General features: G+C 37.5%; 1 protein-coding gene across 6 annotated transcripts in view; it reads left to right on the top strand.

The window, feature by feature from the left end:
- The first annotated feature begins 1,009 nt into the window (after positions 1-1,009).
- LOC117431705 (trinucleotide repeat-containing gene 18 protein-like) overlaps positions 1,010-18,292 on the top strand; it is a 64,298-nt gene continuing 47,015 nt past the window's right edge. For 3 of the 6 annotated variants that reach the window (XM_058995774.1, XM_034052961.3, XM_058995776.1), the window contains exons 1-2: positions 1,010-1,252; positions 2,810-3,155. In XM_058995774.1, the coding sequence (XP_058851757.1) occupies positions 2,945-3,155 (211 nt within the window). In that variant the 5' untranslated portion in view covers positions 1,010-1,252; positions 2,810-2,944. Of the gene's footprint in view, positions 1,253-1,295; positions 1,454-2,809; positions 3,156-18,292 lie in introns of those variants that run through there. The other 3 variants (XM_058995777.1, XM_058995778.1, XM_058995775.1) reach the window with 2 other exon arrangements.

Here is an 18,292-nt window from a genome sequence, read left to right on the forward strand (position 1 = left end):
TTTTAAATCGATTAATAGGCACTCAAATGCGCCCAGTTGGAGAATTGTGAAATTTATTATGAAACTTTATACAAACATAATTAGTCTGTTTTTTTGTTTGTTTGTGACAAGCTCCAAGACTTCAGAACATTACAAGATAACTTTCATCATACGCCAACTCAACCATTTTCCCTAAACTGCTTTTGACCAAGATTTGTGGGGCATTTGATCAATTACAAATATCTCGCAATCTGGCAAATTGCTCATTAACGACACATTAGCCATTACCGTGTCAAATCGGATTGTGGTGGCTCTTTAGACTGTTTCAAAGACACGTTATTTGATTGCATTTTATGACACAAGAACACATTGTAGGGATTAGTTTGCGTTAAAATGGTAGAAAACAAACATTTAGCTTACTGTTACCGACACTTACACTAGCTATACAATGTCTACTTTTGACGATAGTATTTTGACAAAAACAATGCGGTTTTGATACTAAATCAATGCAATTATTTTACGAAGTGATGAACTACCTCCCACCCCCTCCCCAGTTTGTATTTCAAAGCAAAAAAAAAAAAAAATGAACTGCATGGAACTCTGTTCTTGTCGTTTGTGTAACAGATTCCTTCCCGAGTACGTGTTAAAATAATAAAGAATTTGCTTCCAAAGGTCAGTAAAACGTGTCATTTAACCGGGTTCTAGCACATTCTGAGGATCACGCTAAGAAAGCATAAGCTTAAGTCGACCCTCAGGAATATATACATTAAAGCTGAAGTTTAAGAATCACTCCGGACATAAATCCGCACTGTACCGTGCTCCGGCTTTCTATTATTTTGATCAACAGAGCTTGAAAAGGAAAGGTGCCTTGAAACAGTCTTTCTAAAAATTCTCACTGGTTGTTTTGATCATTCAATCTTGAAGGCGGGGGGACCTTGAAACCGCGCAACCTCTTGGTCCATAATTGGTTTTATAGGACTGGCGGTGAGCCAAAGTGTTTACATAGAAGTGATCGGCGTTTGAAGCAGCCAATCGTTTGTAGCAAATTTTGGCTTGGGTGGCTATAGGGAGGCGGGGCTTGTAATACAATGCTTGTTTCATTGCTAAAGAGTTTTCAGAGATCTGTGCAAGGAGTTCTCGGGGCCTCGCCCCCCTATGTTATAGCCTACCCAGGATGATATATGGAGTATTTGATTTTTTTTTGCGAACGCTGTATGGATTTTCCTAAAGCATTGGGTTTGTTTGAAATGGAGAACGCTGGATCTAAACACAAGTAAGGACCTTTCTCTGCTAAAAACCCAAATAGATTAAAGAGAGGATTTTTGTAAGCGTTTAAAAAACAACTCACCGAAAAGGCGGGCAATTGTGTATAAAATGCGATTTAATTGCGAAATATATTCGATAAACAAACGCTCTCGTAGTTGATCTCTTTGGAAAGAAAAACGAAGGAAGCCGTTTGATTTGGGAGAGTTTTGTAAGTGAAAAGTTTCTACGCCAATGATGCCTGGCGCATTATAAGGAAAACAAGAAAATGTATTTGCTTTCTAGAAGTGATCTACAACTAGGTTTTGTTTGACAAGGCGATCACAGTAAAAGTACTTTTTTTTAGAAGTACAGGCCTGTTCGTTTTTGTTTGTTTGTTCGTTTTTGTTTGTTTGTTTGGAAGCAGTCGTACGATTTGTAGCGAAAAGTAGTTGTTTTAATTCGAATTAGAAACCGATCATTCCTTGTGGTTGGGGTTGGGGGGTGAGTATTGCATTTGGAAAACATTGAACGAGTGTTAGGTAAAATTTAAAGTGCCTTTGTTTTTTTATACAATTTGTATAGAGCACTTTTAAAATGGGAACGCACATCATCAAATGTAGATTAGTAGACCATTGCAAAATAATGTGAGAGGGGAATGTGCAAATTGACAGCGTAAAGTGAAACCTTTTAATACGAATCCCCATGGTTTCAATTTATAAACTATCTTAGATAATCATGAACGGAAAGACAACGCTCCAAGTTTGCATTGATGTAAGCAGCGATTGCCTTTGAGAGCATAAACTGCGACCTATAGCTTCAGTTTTAGCCACGATTTCTAAACGTTTCTGAGACTAGTGAAAAATAAAAAAAAACATCAAATGTTTACATGACGTCATTCTTTTTCTCTTTTTTTAATAAAATATTTAACAATATCATGGCTGTCATGTTTAAAGTATATGAGCTCAGATCAATGGTATGTATAATTATTGTTTTTTAGAGTACTGCATCCGTTTCCATAAAGACACATTATATGAAGACACCTTTAGCCTTGCAATGTATACATTTGCAAACGTTATAGGAAGGAACTAGGTACAAACTTTCGACTATAGTTAGCTTATTATAAAACGCTTTCTTTAGTAAGTTATGCGTTCGCATAGTGATTTGTAGCAGGGCATGTTTCCCGATATCACGGTATGCATTTAAAAAAAAAAAAAAATACAAATCTCAGTGCTACCTCGTTTCAAGCAGAATTTTTTTAGGTTTTATCACAACTACCCAGGACACACACATACACACCAAACCGATATATTCTGTTTATTTGTCAAAGACCAGGTTTTTTCCGAAATTGCGTAAAAGTACAATGATTACCAGTACTCTGGTGTGCGGAGTGAAGCTACATATTAAAATGGAAGTAGTAAAGTTCACTCTGTGAAAGGACATGCATGTTTGTAGAATTCAACATGCAAGCAGATCGGTGGTTTAATAACGAACACACAAACCTAATATTTTTAAATGTACTATTTAATCTACTGTACAGTGGTTTTGGACGGTGATATGGAGAACAGTTTTCTTTTTTTTTTAATAGGTGAGCAAAATGCAAGAAAGGGACCTCAATTCACCCGAAAACACAGGGACTGTGTAACAGCCTGGATTAATCAGAATACCTGCTAGGGCAGAGGTGTGATTTTTTTATTTTTTTTGGTGTGTTTACCTGTTTTGGATGATGGATGGTCGAGATTTCGGACCCCACAGATCTGTCCACGTCCACTCTCCTCTGCTCACGGGCTTGGCCATGGAGTCGCACCGGCTCGGGGCTGCAACTGCAGCCGGGCGCATCGCTTCTTCCCCCGGTCACTTGACCACGGGGCACCCGGCGCCTGTCCATACTGGGAAATACATGTCACCCGCAATGAACCTTCATTCGCACCATGGTAAGTGAAAATCTCCGGGTTGTTTTTTTTTTTATTTACTGAGATGTTAAGTATAAACAATTTGTTTTATGTTAGAATTGCTGCAAAATAACCTGTAGGGTATTATTGTATAACCCTGCTAAAACAATACGCTCATATTCAAATGCGTATAAATGTTTAGGAGAAAAAAAAAAAAGAATTGTTTTAATCAGTTAATTGCTAATTATTTGGGGGCGCATTAAGCAAATGTATTTAAAAAAAAAAAAAAAAAAAAAAAAGACAGAATGCAAGGTATACAGTTACAATCGTCTCCAAAACCCCAAAGCCAGACATTGGATCGTTGTGTGTTATTGAGAGTTATATGTAGAGTTATAGGTACAGGGAAACGGATCGTTGACCTTTGAGAAAATACACACACACACACACACATATATATATATATATATATATATATATATATATATATATATATATATATATATATATATATATATATATATATAACACTTTAATATAAAAGGGATAGAGGTTGTGTACCCATTCCGGGAACCATAATGCTTCATACTGACACCTTTCATAAATTGTACGGTAATAGCTTTTGATTCAGCGACAATTCCAGCGGAATCCTTCCCCCATTAGTATTTTAGAAATTGCTATATGGGCTATTTGTTTACGCCCAAGCTATACAAAATACGCCATCAAGTCTAAGCGATTCGAATATAGTTTCAATATTGCGTTTTTTTTTTGTTTTTTTTTGTTTTTTTTAGCTAATAATACATTTTGAAAACCCATACTGGTAGTTCTGAGTGGGTCATTTTAAGCATCTGGTCGGACCGTGCTTATTACATTTTACTGTAGAAATACAACAATCATTAAGAATAAAGCATTTTTAATGCCACTAACCCAAGCACAGGATTTATAACTAATCTAGTCTGGTGGGCTGTTTTTTTTATTTTTTTATTAATCTTGTTTTTGTCTGATCAATTTATAAACTCCGTATTTTTCGATATACGAAATACTGTATAGTTTTTGTACTCGAACCCCCAAACATGTATTGTGACATTAATATACAATAGGATAAAAACCGCTTGTCTGAAAACTTCAATGGTGTTTAATTCCAAATACATTGCGGCAGTGTTGCAACTCTTGCGCAATGGATTCATTGTAATGTACTTGGCTGCTACCTCTTCACATCAAAGTTCATAAAAAATGAATCCATTTGTCTATATTCAGGATCTGTAAGACACGCATAGAAAAGCCAAGAGTGTATTGAGTATAAATTGTATTTTGCCGTTTGTTTTGGGGGTAAAGCAGTCGAGGCTGGCGCTGGCGTTATCTCGAGTTTTATTTAACATGTTTACCGTCTGTTACGAAGGCATTGTAACCGTACCTTTGAGCTCAGTGTGGGGGTGTGTGTGGCATTAATGATTAAAAAAAAAAAAAAAACCATAAGTACATACATTTGCAAATGTGTCTTTGAAAAAGAAACGGGGAAACGAGCGGTGGAGCGATCGAGGTTTTAGTAACTCGCGTGTCTTAATATAGATAGCTATTTTAGAGAAACTGTACAAAATACAAACCCTTTTATATTACCCCCTCCGCCGTTTGTTCACGCAACGACCGTGCAACAAAATGTCCGTCAAAACTGAAATGTACCCAAGACCTTTCAAACACTGCCAGTATCCTGATTGATGAAAGCAAATCTCCTACTTCAGCTATTTAATTTAGCATGCAGATCCTATTAGCGCGCTTCAGTTTTATTTTCTTATTGTGCCATAGCCTGAGAGAGATGGGCACCGAGCTTACCGTAATACTTTTTATAAACATTAAACATACCAAGTCAAGTGTTCAATATTTAACAATATTTTGTTCTCAGAATGTTATCATGTATGAAACAGTGGACGCCTGCATGTAATAAAAAGCTTTTCTGCTCACTACTTGAATTGCATTTTGCATGCATTTTTAATTCCAATACTGCACTCTTTTTAATCACAAGCTAACCAGTTCAATCACCAGTCCCTCCAGGATTCTGCAGAAATGTTCTCCCACAGAAAATCGTTTTTTTTTTCTTTCCCCAATCAGAAATAGATTATTTTGTTTCGGTATCCATTAACAGCTTTCGCCTAAACTGCAGGATGACTCGTGCTGCACACAGAGCATAGCTGCAAAAGACTGCTGAACAGCACCCCAAAAACCTTCCATGCTGGAGACAGTAGGAAACTGTTTTGGAATATTGAGAGGCCATAGGCTAAATTAAAAGTGGTCGCGGAGTTTGAAAAAGAGACGCCAACGAGACATAAAACAGTGCCTCATACCAGCCTCTATGCAAAGACAGTTATGAGGGGGGGAAAAGTTAGGAAGCTAATAATTCAACCATTTAAAATAATAATAATAATAATAATAATAATAATAATAATAATAGCAGTACCTGATGAAACGAGGGAGAAGACCAGCGACATTACTGGCACCGGTAGCTACAATGATAGGAATATGAAGGTAACATCTGCAGATATAAATGGAAAGGATATTATCAGTGTGTTTTTCCTTCTAAAAACTTTCGGACCCCTCTAGGGCCCTCTGAGTGCGCGGGCCCCTGCAGCCCCTGCACCGGCTATTCCCCTGCCACGGCCTGATCTTTTTGCCAGTCCCGTTTTCCTTTTAAATGATTATCTTCCTCTCATCACTGCGTATTAAGTATACATGGTCAATAGTTGTACTATATGTGGATAGGTATACATCGTGTTTCGGCTCATCTTGTGTAAATAGGCAAAAAGGAAATTGAAATGTAGTAACCGCCTAGCTGTTTGTTGTCAATAACCAAAAGAGGGGATGTGTGGTTCTGAAAGTTCCTATCTAGAGGAAGCCCTGCATGTAAACAACAAACGCTGTTATGAAGTTGTTGAGATGTTTGACTACAGTATTGTAATGTTTCCCAAGCTGCTATGTGCGGCATTACAGAGCTTCTGTAGTTCAGATCATTGCAAGAAATAATCCATGCATTTAATCCAAAAGATAGGGACACACATGAAACAATATACATTACCCCTCAAAATAAAATCCTTCCTAGCATATAGACTACTTACAAACCCAGCACATAAACCTGTTTTTACAAACTTGCTTGAATAAGCTATTCCGTTTCTATGATGTCCTATTAAAGAAACCTTCCCAGAATGCCTTTTTCCACATAAAAATATTTTAGTTTTTTGATTTATGAAGATGTGGTATTCAGCATGTTAATAATATATCGGTTTATTGTGATATTGGGGGTGGGGGGGGGGTGAGAGAGCTGCTTGTTCTCAGTCTACAATCTGATATGGTTGCATGGGACCCCGTATTCCATCTACCTAGCCAGAGATATGTTAATGAGGAAATATTTAACTGCATGCTGATGTAAAGGTGGTTAATCTGTACCATGTGCTGGGCTACAAAGTAATAACCTGCACATGCTTTTTGGATTTTACTTTGTTTTCTTGCAAGAGACCTTGATCCAGCATAAATGCTTGCAGCTGCATGCCTCTACATTTTAAATATGCAGTGTGATTAAATATGTACAAGGTACACTTTCCATGCAAAATCTAAGGTTTGCTTTCATTCCACCAGAAATATAACATCCCCCTAACAAGGTTTTGTAATCCAGTATTGGGAGCTTGACTGTTCTCCTTCTGGGCTTACTTTACTCAGCGTAATCGCTATGAAACATTTAGAAAGGTTTTAAAATAGCCCCAGTGCTCTGGAAAGTTTTTCAAGTTGAACTGTATTTTCCAGGAGCGTAAAGTGAAAGAGTAACATTTAGGTTTTTAGTGAATTTAACATAACTTACATTTCAGTTAAATACCTTTACAAGTGGCTTACAAGCACACACAGCAAGTAACATAATCCTCAAATACAGGGAGGGGAAAAAATACTGTATATTGTTTTTGTGTTGATTCAAACTCCCTATCTACTAGGCAACAGTGTGGTTACTGTGACAAAGGATTGCTTTTGGGTTGAAGTTGCCACGTTATGGCAAGGAAATGGTTTGTTGTTCCAGATCCCCAGCTGAGCTGACATTGTGTTTCCTGGGCTGTTTAGTGCAATCTGAAAGCTGTTTACTTTGTAACATGGCTGTATAAAAACTGGAATGATGTGATTACAACAGACAGTTGCCAATTGCAGCAAAGTCAGAATGTTACATTTGTAACATGTTAAAAGCACCACTTTAAAAATAGCTGGAGTTAACCTCAGTGTGACCCCGCTGCTTGTCATGTCTATTTTGGAGCAGTATTGACTTAAGACTAATTTGGGGTTGATGTCTCCAGTGTTCTGCTAGTTATCACTAAATCAGGTCTTCTCCCTGGAAATCAAGGAAAGTTTGTTCAGAAACAGTCATTCGTTTGATGTTTTTGTTTATCAAAATGTATGAAAAAGATTCAAAGCTGTTGCAAACAAATGGTACAGTCTATAATCTATTAGCAAGTCGATAGTCATTTTACCTGTTTTACTATGTTGATAATACCAAATAGGGGCATATTTTCTTTTGTGAAATCTGCCAAGATTTAGATTGTGCTTTATTAATACATTCTCATTATTATTATTATTAATTTTGTACACCGCTACACACTAAAGCAGATTATATTTTATATATATATATATATATATAATATATACACACACATATATATTTTTTTTTTCAGAAGACATGATGTATGTATGTTCAAAACTTTATTAGGTTTTTAGTTTGTGTCGGCTAAGCAGCTATAGTGTATATTTTAATCAGAGGCCTTATTAACCATTGCAGACGGTGTCCAAACTGCCTTTCAGAAATAAGAAAGGTAGCTGGATACCAACATATTATAATAAAAACAGATATTGCATAACACTAATGTTAAATGCTTCTAATCTTGCAACAAATACAATGCAATCCCCACGTTGATTTTTACAAAAGGAGTACGTGACCACATAGTATATTTCATTCAAAGCGAGGAAAAGGCATTTCTGTTTTTTTTTTTTTTTTTTTTTTTATTTAATTTTTTTTTTTTTTTTACTTAGACCAGGTGCTTAGCCTAGTGTAGCCTTGCTAACCCATTCACCCTGGGAGGGGGGAGGGGTGTCACTGGTGGGACATCATTCGCTATTCCATCTGTCTTTATTTTACATATGGTAGCCCCCCGTCTTTTGCTCTCTTATCTCTCCCGAATAGTGCTCTAGCTGGATGAATTTATATGTCACAAAGCTGCCCTATTTCTCTGCTTCAAACAAGAACCAGCAAAGTAGGGGCAGAGTCGAATGCGCCCCAAGGGAGAGGAGCTGCCCCGGGGGGGGGACTGGGCCACTTTCTCCAGACTAAGAGGGATGTGTGTGCCAAGTCTGGCATGGTTATAAATCTGCAAGGAATTGAGATAAGCTGTAATGTTATTTTTGTAGAATTACTGCCATATTTGAGCATGTATGGTATGAATAGAACCCAAACTAGTAAAAAAAAAATAGCAACTGGTTAGCCTGCACTAGATACAGCCGGCTACATTCATATAGTGCGCTTTCTCGCATTGCCATAGTGGTGGAGGACACTGGTATTAAAACTGTAAATGTATCCTGTTTCAATATTAATGCCATCATGGTTGTACTGTAGATTTAAATGGGACAATAAAAAATGAATGTTCAGACACATAGCAAACTGAGGAAGCTCATTTTTAATGAGCCGTGCCCTTTGCTGTGAAGTGATAATGCAGGTGAATGCAAATCTCTTTCAAAAGGGAATAACACAAATGCAAAGGGCAGTTCATTGCAGTTTGAACCTGTAGAAAACTATATTCATAGAGATTTTATTGCAGGGCATTATCTTGACCAGGCACAACATGATGAAGTGGTGCCTGTGTTGTCTGTCTCGGATGGGGAGAAGGGGATACTTACAGTAAAACCTGCAAAACATGCTTTTGAATGTGTTGCGCTTGAACTGATGAAAATTGCTCCATTGACACACATGTCAGCATAGTGAAAGAGCAGTGGTCTCTAAATACTGCACTGTTCAGATCACAAAGCACTTCTTGTTCAGTAACTCCTAAATGTATCCAATTGCAGGGATGTAGTAAGGATCCATTCCTAGCTGTATTCTTGAGTTTTTATATGAGACACATGTGAGCTTGTTACCTGTACACCTTGGCTGATCAAGCCCCTAGTAAAACCTAGAATGGATGAAACTGCTATGCAGTAGGTCTTATTTCCATCCCTGAATTGAGTAAGCCTGGCATAGATGCTGAGCTGTGTGTGTGTGTGTGAGTTGTCTGTGAAGTAGACAGATGTTCAGCAGACTAGGCTTTGAAATACAAATTTATAATTAGTAATTAAAACAAGAAACAAACAGCGACGGACAGCATACACTGAAACCGAAGATATGACCATTTAGTTTACTCTGTTTTTAATAACAATATTGTATTAGCTTGCTGTTGAAAGGGAATAAACATTTTTTTTGTGTTTTTTTAATCACTGATTTCTGTGTTTTGTTAAATAGCTGGCAAAGATCTTCACTGTGGAATTATTACTATAATGTATGTCTTTCTTTGTTTAATGCCAAGCGTCTGTGGAATGCCTTCAAGAATTCTTTTTTATTTAAAGAATGTTTGTGTTTACAAGGTTGGCACCCCCATGGGGATTGTGATCTCACTTCAAATGCTGTGTTTTTTTAATGATTAAGACTGGCTGCTGGCACCATTACTTTCTCATGATGTTTTATGTTTGGTTTTGTTTGTTTTTTCTCGGAACGATACTAATAAAATAAATGGTTGCACTTTATTCCCTGCTTTGAGTTTACTGCTTCGAGTGTGTGTTTTGCACATCATTATATGGGTTATGTAACTGGAGAGCTAGAGAATCCACAAAGCAAATCTCAGAATCCTCAGGAATAAGGCAATATGATTTTCTTTGTGGGAATGGGCTGTGAACACTATAAAAAAAAAAAAAAAAATAGTTGTGAAAATAAATTGATCTGATATACCAGTATTTTAACACCAAAACAGTAGCTTTTATATTTATATACAGATACTACTGTGTGTGTTTTAGGGTTTGCTTTGAAACCACACTACATCCTTATCATACCATCTTCTGTGCTAACACTGATAAAGCATGCTCATGTGGTTAAAACAAATGTGGGTTTGCTTTGTTAAATGTATCAAAACCCCAACCAAACTCAAATACAAACACTGGTGCCTTTAAAACAGCCTTCAGATTATTTAATTGCATTTAGCGTGTCATGCCAGGCAGCAGTCTCATTAAGTCAATTGCTGGTGGAAAGCGGGATGTTTTTCTATGTGTGTTTTCAATCTTATTCTTTTAATAAGTGGTACATACGTGCTTCCCTGGCATGTTCTGTTGGCTGCATATATGTTCTGTGTGACTTGCGGGATAGTTTGCAAATTAAAAACTTTCCTGTGGACAAGAACTAAATATATGCACAAAGGCATTATTTTGTTTGGCAAGGACTGTAATTACGTGTTTGAAAATTGGAGTTCACAGTTCGTGCTGGGTAGTCATTTTTTTGTACAGACAGATTTTTATTTATTTAATTTTTTTTTTGCATGTGAGGTTTATGTTTTGAGATTGGACTAGCCTATATTGGTGCCTAACTATTTTAAGATGAAATCTGTGTGTGTTTGTTTGTTTTTTTCTCCCCGTAGAGGGCACAGAATCATTCCACCTCAAACAGGGATTTATTGAATAGTGTATTTGAAAGCTCTGTGGCCTGAGCTCTAAACAGCCTGTCAGACAGGTTATTCTTGGATTTCAAAGTCCATTTTGAGCATTCATTGTATGATGTGTACATAGAGAAAGTGGACATTGTAATGGTTTTATATATATTTTTAAAGGCAAGCTTTAATTTGGATTAAAGTCTGTAAAAGGGAAAGGGGGTCTTGTCAAATGGCACTTGAAAGAATGATTTCTGGGTTTGACGACTCGGGTGATTTTTGTGAAGGAGTTGTGTGCTCAAATCCCTCTGCAATCTTAAGCCCCTTTTAATTTCTATCCTCTCTCTCTGACCAACAGCAACACACTCCATCAATAATGGATGAGGGTCTGTTTAAAAAGTGCAGTATTTGCTTTTTCTATTTTTTTGGTGGGTTGGGTTAGCGTAGTCTGTCAGCATTCAGTTTGTTTGAAACCCAGTGGTGTGTATGCTTAAGGATAGACAGAGGGGGGAAAGTCAACTGAGAGAGAGGTATAGTTGAGAAATCAATCCAAACAAAACCTAACGTTAACACTGAAAAGGTTGCAGTAGTAAGGGCTGTTTAGAAGTTGGCATATCACCAGTACCTATACACACTACCTGCTACCCACAGCCTTTCTTTGCTTGACAAATGTTTTAGCCACTGTATGTAACAATGCTGAACAAAATAGCTTTATATTTTATGGCCCAACCATTGGAAAGAGTTAAATACTTTACAAAGCCCACCCAGTGCTGAAACCGTTAAGGGCGGTTATTGCTGGAACCCATTATTGCTGTAAGATGATGATGATGATGATGATGATGGCAGCCTTTGTAAGTTAATTTTTTTCTTAAGTACTACTTCAGTGTTTATTATAGGAAATTCTGAGGGGTTGAATTAGATCCACCACAGTCTTCTGGAAAGTTTTATAGCCACATACGTTTTCTGATTTCTAACATGCCATTATCAAATGTAGTAATGGGAAAAAAAAGATGCTAGAATACTGTTTATATGAAGGGCAAGTTCAATCAAAGTGTGTGTGTTAGTTAGTATGTGTTTTAAATGCAGATATGAGCATCATTGGCATAGAAATGGTATGAGAAACCATAGCATGCGATGAGGGGGCCCAGGGAGCGGGTGTATAGAGAGAACAGGAGAGGACCCAAGACTGATCCTTGAGGGGCTCCTGTTGAGAGAGGGTGAGGTGTGAAGGTTGAGCCACACCACGTTCAAAGTGTGTGTGTGTGTGTGTGTGTGTGTATGTATGTGTGATATATATATAAAATGTCATGATGATGTTTGCTATTTAATTCTCATCAACTGGAGAAACTAGCCATCTAGCTTGACAGCAATTGGAAAAAGGGATTTAAATCAGTGTTTCTTCTTTTTCCTGTAGGTCTAGACTTGTGCAGTGGCAATGACATGCTATTTGACTAATGTGGTTAGGTTGGATTAGTGACATGTACTGCTATTGTCGTTTTTTTTTTTTTTTGTTTGTTTTGGTTTTGTTTATTCCTACTTGATCTGTATATTTTGCCCCAGGTGCCTGAGCTGATGGGGGAGGGAATGTGCAAACCAAAGTTTCCAGTCCTTTTGAGAATTTTCTCCAAGCTGCTCTTGTATATTGGCTGTCAAGTGTGATTATGTTTCTAGTTACACAATAACGCTGCCTGTTAGGATATTATTTATAAGGGAGTAAAAACTCGGCTGCATAAAGCTACAAACACAATGAATGAATTATATATATATATATGTATATACACGTTTGTGTGTGTGTAATATAATTTTTTTTTTTAAACAGTTTTAAAAACAAAACAAAAAAAACATTTTCTACTTGTAAAAAAAACAAACAAACAAAAAAAAAAAAACGAATGATTAGCTCCAGGTAATTTCATCCATGTGATTGCATTAATTCCAGGGGCACTGTTGTTGTTTGTTGTCCAGTCAGAGCTTTTCTGTGACTCTTGGCCCCTTTTTCACACTGGCATGCTCTACCCTGGCCGGAACGTACCCAGGTCCGGACCCGGTGTCCTGCGGGTCAGCTACGTGATTTCACACTGCTTTTGATAAAGCAGGGTTGACCTGGGTGACAGATGCAAGTACACAATGCAGTATCAATGCCCCGGAAGCAGCTTGTTACTGACGCTTCCATCCAAGCTTCCCTGGATTGAACCGTCGGCCCAAATGAGCAAATGTTTCTTCATCCCTGCTGCAATCTGGCTCATGGTGTGTCTCAAGCAAGAAAAATATGGCTGAACAGTAATGTTCCTTGCGTAAACCTTCATGCAGGCGTGGCTTTGTTATTTCGTCGGCTTATGAACGTCCATCATGCATTTGGTCTCGCTCAACCCGAGTCAAAGCGTGTTGACCCACATCCTGAGGTGGGTCACTGGGATCCGGGTCAACCTGGTTACGACCCAGGTATGTGGTTTCACACTACGCAGGATTGAGACCCGGGTAGGAGTGCCAGTGTGGAAGGGGCATATGTTCCTGAAGGCCCGGGCGTGCTACAGCAAGACTGCCCCCCCCCCCTCCCCCATGCTGAGATGTTGCTTTCATAAGAGTCCTCCCCAGGAGAGACGTTTACAGTAGAATAATAGTCGCCTTTGAGAGCCATTGGCAGAAAAACAGAACTAGCTTAAAATGTAGATCTTTTACTTTTTACAACTAATCCATTATATATTTTTTCTTTTAAAAATAAATAAATAAATAAATTATATTTAATAATAATAATAATAATAATAATAATAATAATAATAATAATAATAATAATAATAATAATATGTTTACCAGGCTCGCTCATCAAAGGGTTTTTAGCTTTCTTTAAAGGTCAGTTGTGTAAAGTCAGCTTATGAATTTGCTTGTCTGGGCATAACTATTATACGTAATGGCATGAATGTAACTCTGTAAGTAGACTTTTAACACTTTGATGACTCAGAGTTGTTGTTGCTGGCTTCATTTTATTTATTTTGTTAAATTTTTAACCTAAATAAGTATTAAGGTAAAAATAACACATTGCTCAAGCCTAACTTTTTTTCAATCAATATATATATATATATATATATATTTTTTATATATAAATTATGTGCTAAATAAAGACCATTGTCATTTTAAAACTAAAGCTTGTATTATGTGACAAACAAACATTTCAAACACATGGCTGACACCATTGTGTGCTTGGGGTGCGTCCTGCCTAATCGCCTCCCACACTCTGCAACCTTTATTTCATTTGGCATGTTTGGTAAATGCAGGGTTACGGCTGTAATGATTGGGCCGTGAAGGCTGGAAAGGAAGTGTCTTTTCTGGCTCAAAGGGCTCACTGATCCATGGCCACTAGAGCCAGGGCCTTGCCAGCAGTGCTGTTCTTTCTCATCAGTCTGGGCCTAGATCCCGGAGCTTGGGTGCGGGGGTCTGAACAGGCTGGAGCTCCAGCTGTCGAACAGGAATGCCAAGCAGAGCCAGAGCCCCCGAGCTCAGAGCTAAGCATGGAGCATCGCGTTGTTACACCAGGGCTGCTCCCACTGCAGAGCCAGTCTCAAAAAGTGCTTTTATCAGCCTGCACCCTGCAATTGTATTTCACTAAGCAAATACGAAAGACATATCTCTGGCTAGATTGTACTATTTGCATGTAGCAGCTTTTATGCACAAGTGTGTTTTTTTTTTTTATACCCTTTACTATTATAATTAGAATGTAATATTTATTGATTTATATTTTCTTTAAAAAATATATTTTAAAAACTGTATTATTTCTCATTCACCTGGGGGTTTGTTTAAAAAAAATAAAATAAAGCTAGCTAATGTAATTCTTGATTTAATAGAGATTTTGAACATGCGTGTACTGAAAATGATAGTGCTCGTTCTGAACAATACATGAAAACAAATACTCTACAAAGTAATCACACTGGGAGGAGGTAGGGAGAGGGATTAAAAAAGAGTACCTACATTTGTTAAATCCTGCATTTGCTCGGCAACAGCCGTAGAAGTGGCTTATTAAATTGTAATTTTGTGGTCAGAGATTTGAAAGCCGATGACATCAATTTGCAGAGTCGAGCAACACTGGCCTCGAAGGTTTGCACCGAACTCTGCGTTGCTTAATTTCTCACAGTAATTCGTGTCTCTAACCTGAGAAATGAATGTTTTGGTGGCTTAACACTGCATGCCTCTGATCGTAGTTTTTACTGTTCATTCTGATAGCAAATTACTGTAGAATGTGTCTGTTTGTTTATTATGGGAATTTGATTAAGCTAATCAAATACACATTTTGACTAACTGTGTTTTGTGGAGACGTTGCTGTTTGGTTTAAGGTTTAATTCATCTCTCTATCTATCTATCTTAACATGAATAGGGAACTTCATCTCCTTCCTCATCATTTCTCTACAAGACAGGTAAAAATAACTGGGTTTGACTTAACAATGAGAGCAGATGTAAGTAGATCTGATTAAAGTGTTTATGGGGGTGGGGGTGTGAAATGAAAGGGAAGGGGGGGAGTGGATATAGCAAAGTAATGAAAGTGACAGGGAGGATTATTCAGGATGTGTACAGTGACTGGAGAGCAGGAGATTGAGCATGGTAGACAGGACTAATCATTTTACAACTCCTCTCCTCTGCTCCCCAGCTAGTACTAACGTCCAGCTTTGTGCAAGACGTTTTTGAGGGATTGACTGAGAACCAGAACCTTTTTGAGTTGCGCTTGTGATGAATACCTGTTAGCCATAGCAATGATTTTTAAATTACTGGATCCCTTGATAGTTGTAATTAGTCATTTTATTACAAATGATACTGCAAGGAAAGCAATTAAAGAGAATTTTGAAGAAGTGCACTGCGGAGAACCACCATGGGAATCAATCCGGGTGAACTGTGTAGATTAAAAAAAAAAAAATTAATTGGGCATTACAACCTGCATACTGTGTCTTTTAAAATACAGAGAACATTTTTGTTTAGATTGTTTGTAATTCTGCATGACAAAACCTTTTTATTATTATTATTATTATTATTATTATTATTATTATTATTATTATTATTATTATTATTATTATTTATTTTTTATTTTTTTACAATGCATTAATTTTATGCTATATCTATAACTAGAATAACCAGGAACATTCCCTTGCGAATGGAACATTGATCATTTATCCATTTTGTGTGTGTGTGTGTGTGTGTTTTTGTGTGTGTGTGTAAATTTTCCATATTTTTTTTATTTGTTCTTTAAAATTTAACTTAATTAATATAAAAATGCATTGATTTCTAAAATCCGTTTAAAAGAAAAATAAAATGGCAACTTTGGAGAACACTTCCCTTAAAGATGTGGAGGCTCAGGTTGAATAACGCTGGGATGTTGTTTGCATTCTGAAGAGCTGGTCTAAGGGTCTGATTGATAATGACGGCTGCAGACTCTGGGAGGTACAATCCAGATGTAGCATTCCAGATAAATGTGGAGAGGCTTCGCCAGCAAAGACGTGTGAAATTGCATAAGCTGTAACTGGACAGCATGCGAGCAAACGTGAAGGAATGCAATGTACTCCTCCATTGTAATCAGGCGCTCCTTAAGAGCATGCAAACACAGTGCCAGTAACAATAGGGTTCATTCCACTTCTACATTTTGTTCTTTCCCTTGTGTTTCTGTTAAAAAGTTGCATTGGTTTAAACGTGTAATAGGGCACAATCTAAAGAATGCGTTTTAATTTAAATAGATTTGTGCAAACAGAAGGGCTCAGCTTGTGGCTTGTCCTCTGATGGTGGGGTCTTTAAGACCGGATTCCTGCTGTTCAACCTGAAAGCACGTTTCTAAACTGATTTATTTCTGGGCTGAGGAGTGCCGTCCAGGATCCTTCCTTCGTAAACCCCAGCTCAATAACCAGGGGGCTCTCTCATCCATTGGTGAGCTCACCTAGCACAATTATCGCGCTGTGCGCATTAGAAAAGAGGAAATGAAAATGTCATTTGCATGACAATGCGTTGCTTAAATTGGTTACACCTAATCAATTTGAAATGATTGACTGCAAACAATGCCTGGGATGTGCTCTTTGCATGCGTTTGTTCATTTGCTAAAAAAAAACAAACAAAGCAAAACATTATTTGCTCTCCCTGAATTAATTTACTAATTTGATCAGAGCTGCTCGGCATGCTTTTGTACTTGCATTCGTGAAGGATTGTTGGTTTCTTTTGGAAGGTAGACTCTAAAACAAAGTTTAATGGTATTGGATAGAGTATGCACACTGTCTGGATACCGTTACCACTCTTATTAAAGTCATTACTGTTATCAGGCTGGAATGATTTACGGCTTTCATAAGCCCTTCTCATACTACAGTGAATGAGTCAACTTTTTGCATAGTTAACTTATTAATAAGTCTTTTCATTTTCAGCTTTTGTTGAATACGTTTTGTTTTGTATGAGGCAGGGAGAAACAAGGGGATTATAGCTTATTGTATTTTGCTATTCAAATAGAAAATCTGGCAGCTTTGCCAGGCTACAAGTACAGCAAGCAGACCTCTTTTAGGTTCAGTTTCAACCTGGGGAGTTAAGAGCTGGGTAATCTTCAGTGTTTGTGCTTGTGCTACTGTTTCCTGTTCTATTGTAATATTGCAATGCACATATATCAGTGGAACTGTTTGTTCAAGTGCAGGCCACCACAAAGCATGCATGGTTTTGATTTTCCTGGTTCATGGGGTGCACTGTTTTGACGATGGCCTTCAATTTGAAACAACCATTGTTGTAGCAATTTCTTTGCCCATTGTAATGGTTCCTAAGTGATAAAAACTCGTCCCTTGTGTATCGTTAATACATTGGGTCTGTCCTTGGCAGCACTGAATTACAAATGGCAAATACTGTGGTGTACTGTAAACTTCAATTGCTGTACAATATGCAGGTTTATTAGATACTACTTTTTAGTTTGCTGGAATATGAATGTTAAGTACAGTAGTGTATTTAGTGACTAACATTTTTAAATGCATTTACCAAAGTAATTCCATAAAATGTACTTGCTTATCTTCGAGTACAGTAGTAGCAGTGGCAAATCGGATTGTACTGTTGTGTTAAATATACCCCTTTTAATTAAAAAGGAGGAGTGTGTCCATTACGTGGATATGCCATGTAAGCACATGAGATGTAAGACCAGGCAGCAGCAGTCTTCTCCCCCACGCTCTTCCTATAGGTCCCGTTTGTCTCCAACAACTACGTATTTGAAATGAACTCATTAATAATGGAACTGTTGAGCAACATAAATCTCGTCTCCTCTCTTATTTCTTTATATTTATTCTTGCACGGGGAATGAAAGCGCGTTCGACGCCTGTTGTGTTTCACATCATTAGGCATGGCCACTGTAATTGCAATCCTGCAAATAAAATTGCAGTGGTGCCCTCTCCACTATCAGTGGGTCACTTGCATTATTTAAACACTGCCTGGCGGCCCATAAAAACACAAGCTCAACATAAATACATCAGCCAGGATTGCGGTGGCGAAGGCGTGTAACAAATGTTGTTTGTT

Source organism: Acipenser ruthenus, chromosome 22 (genome assembly GCF_902713425.1).
Source record: "Acipenser ruthenus chromosome 22, fAciRut3.2 maternal haplotype, whole genome shotgun sequence".
NCBI classification, from domain to species: Eukaryota; Metazoa; Chordata; class Actinopteri; order Acipenseriformes; family Acipenseridae; genus Acipenser; species Acipenser ruthenus.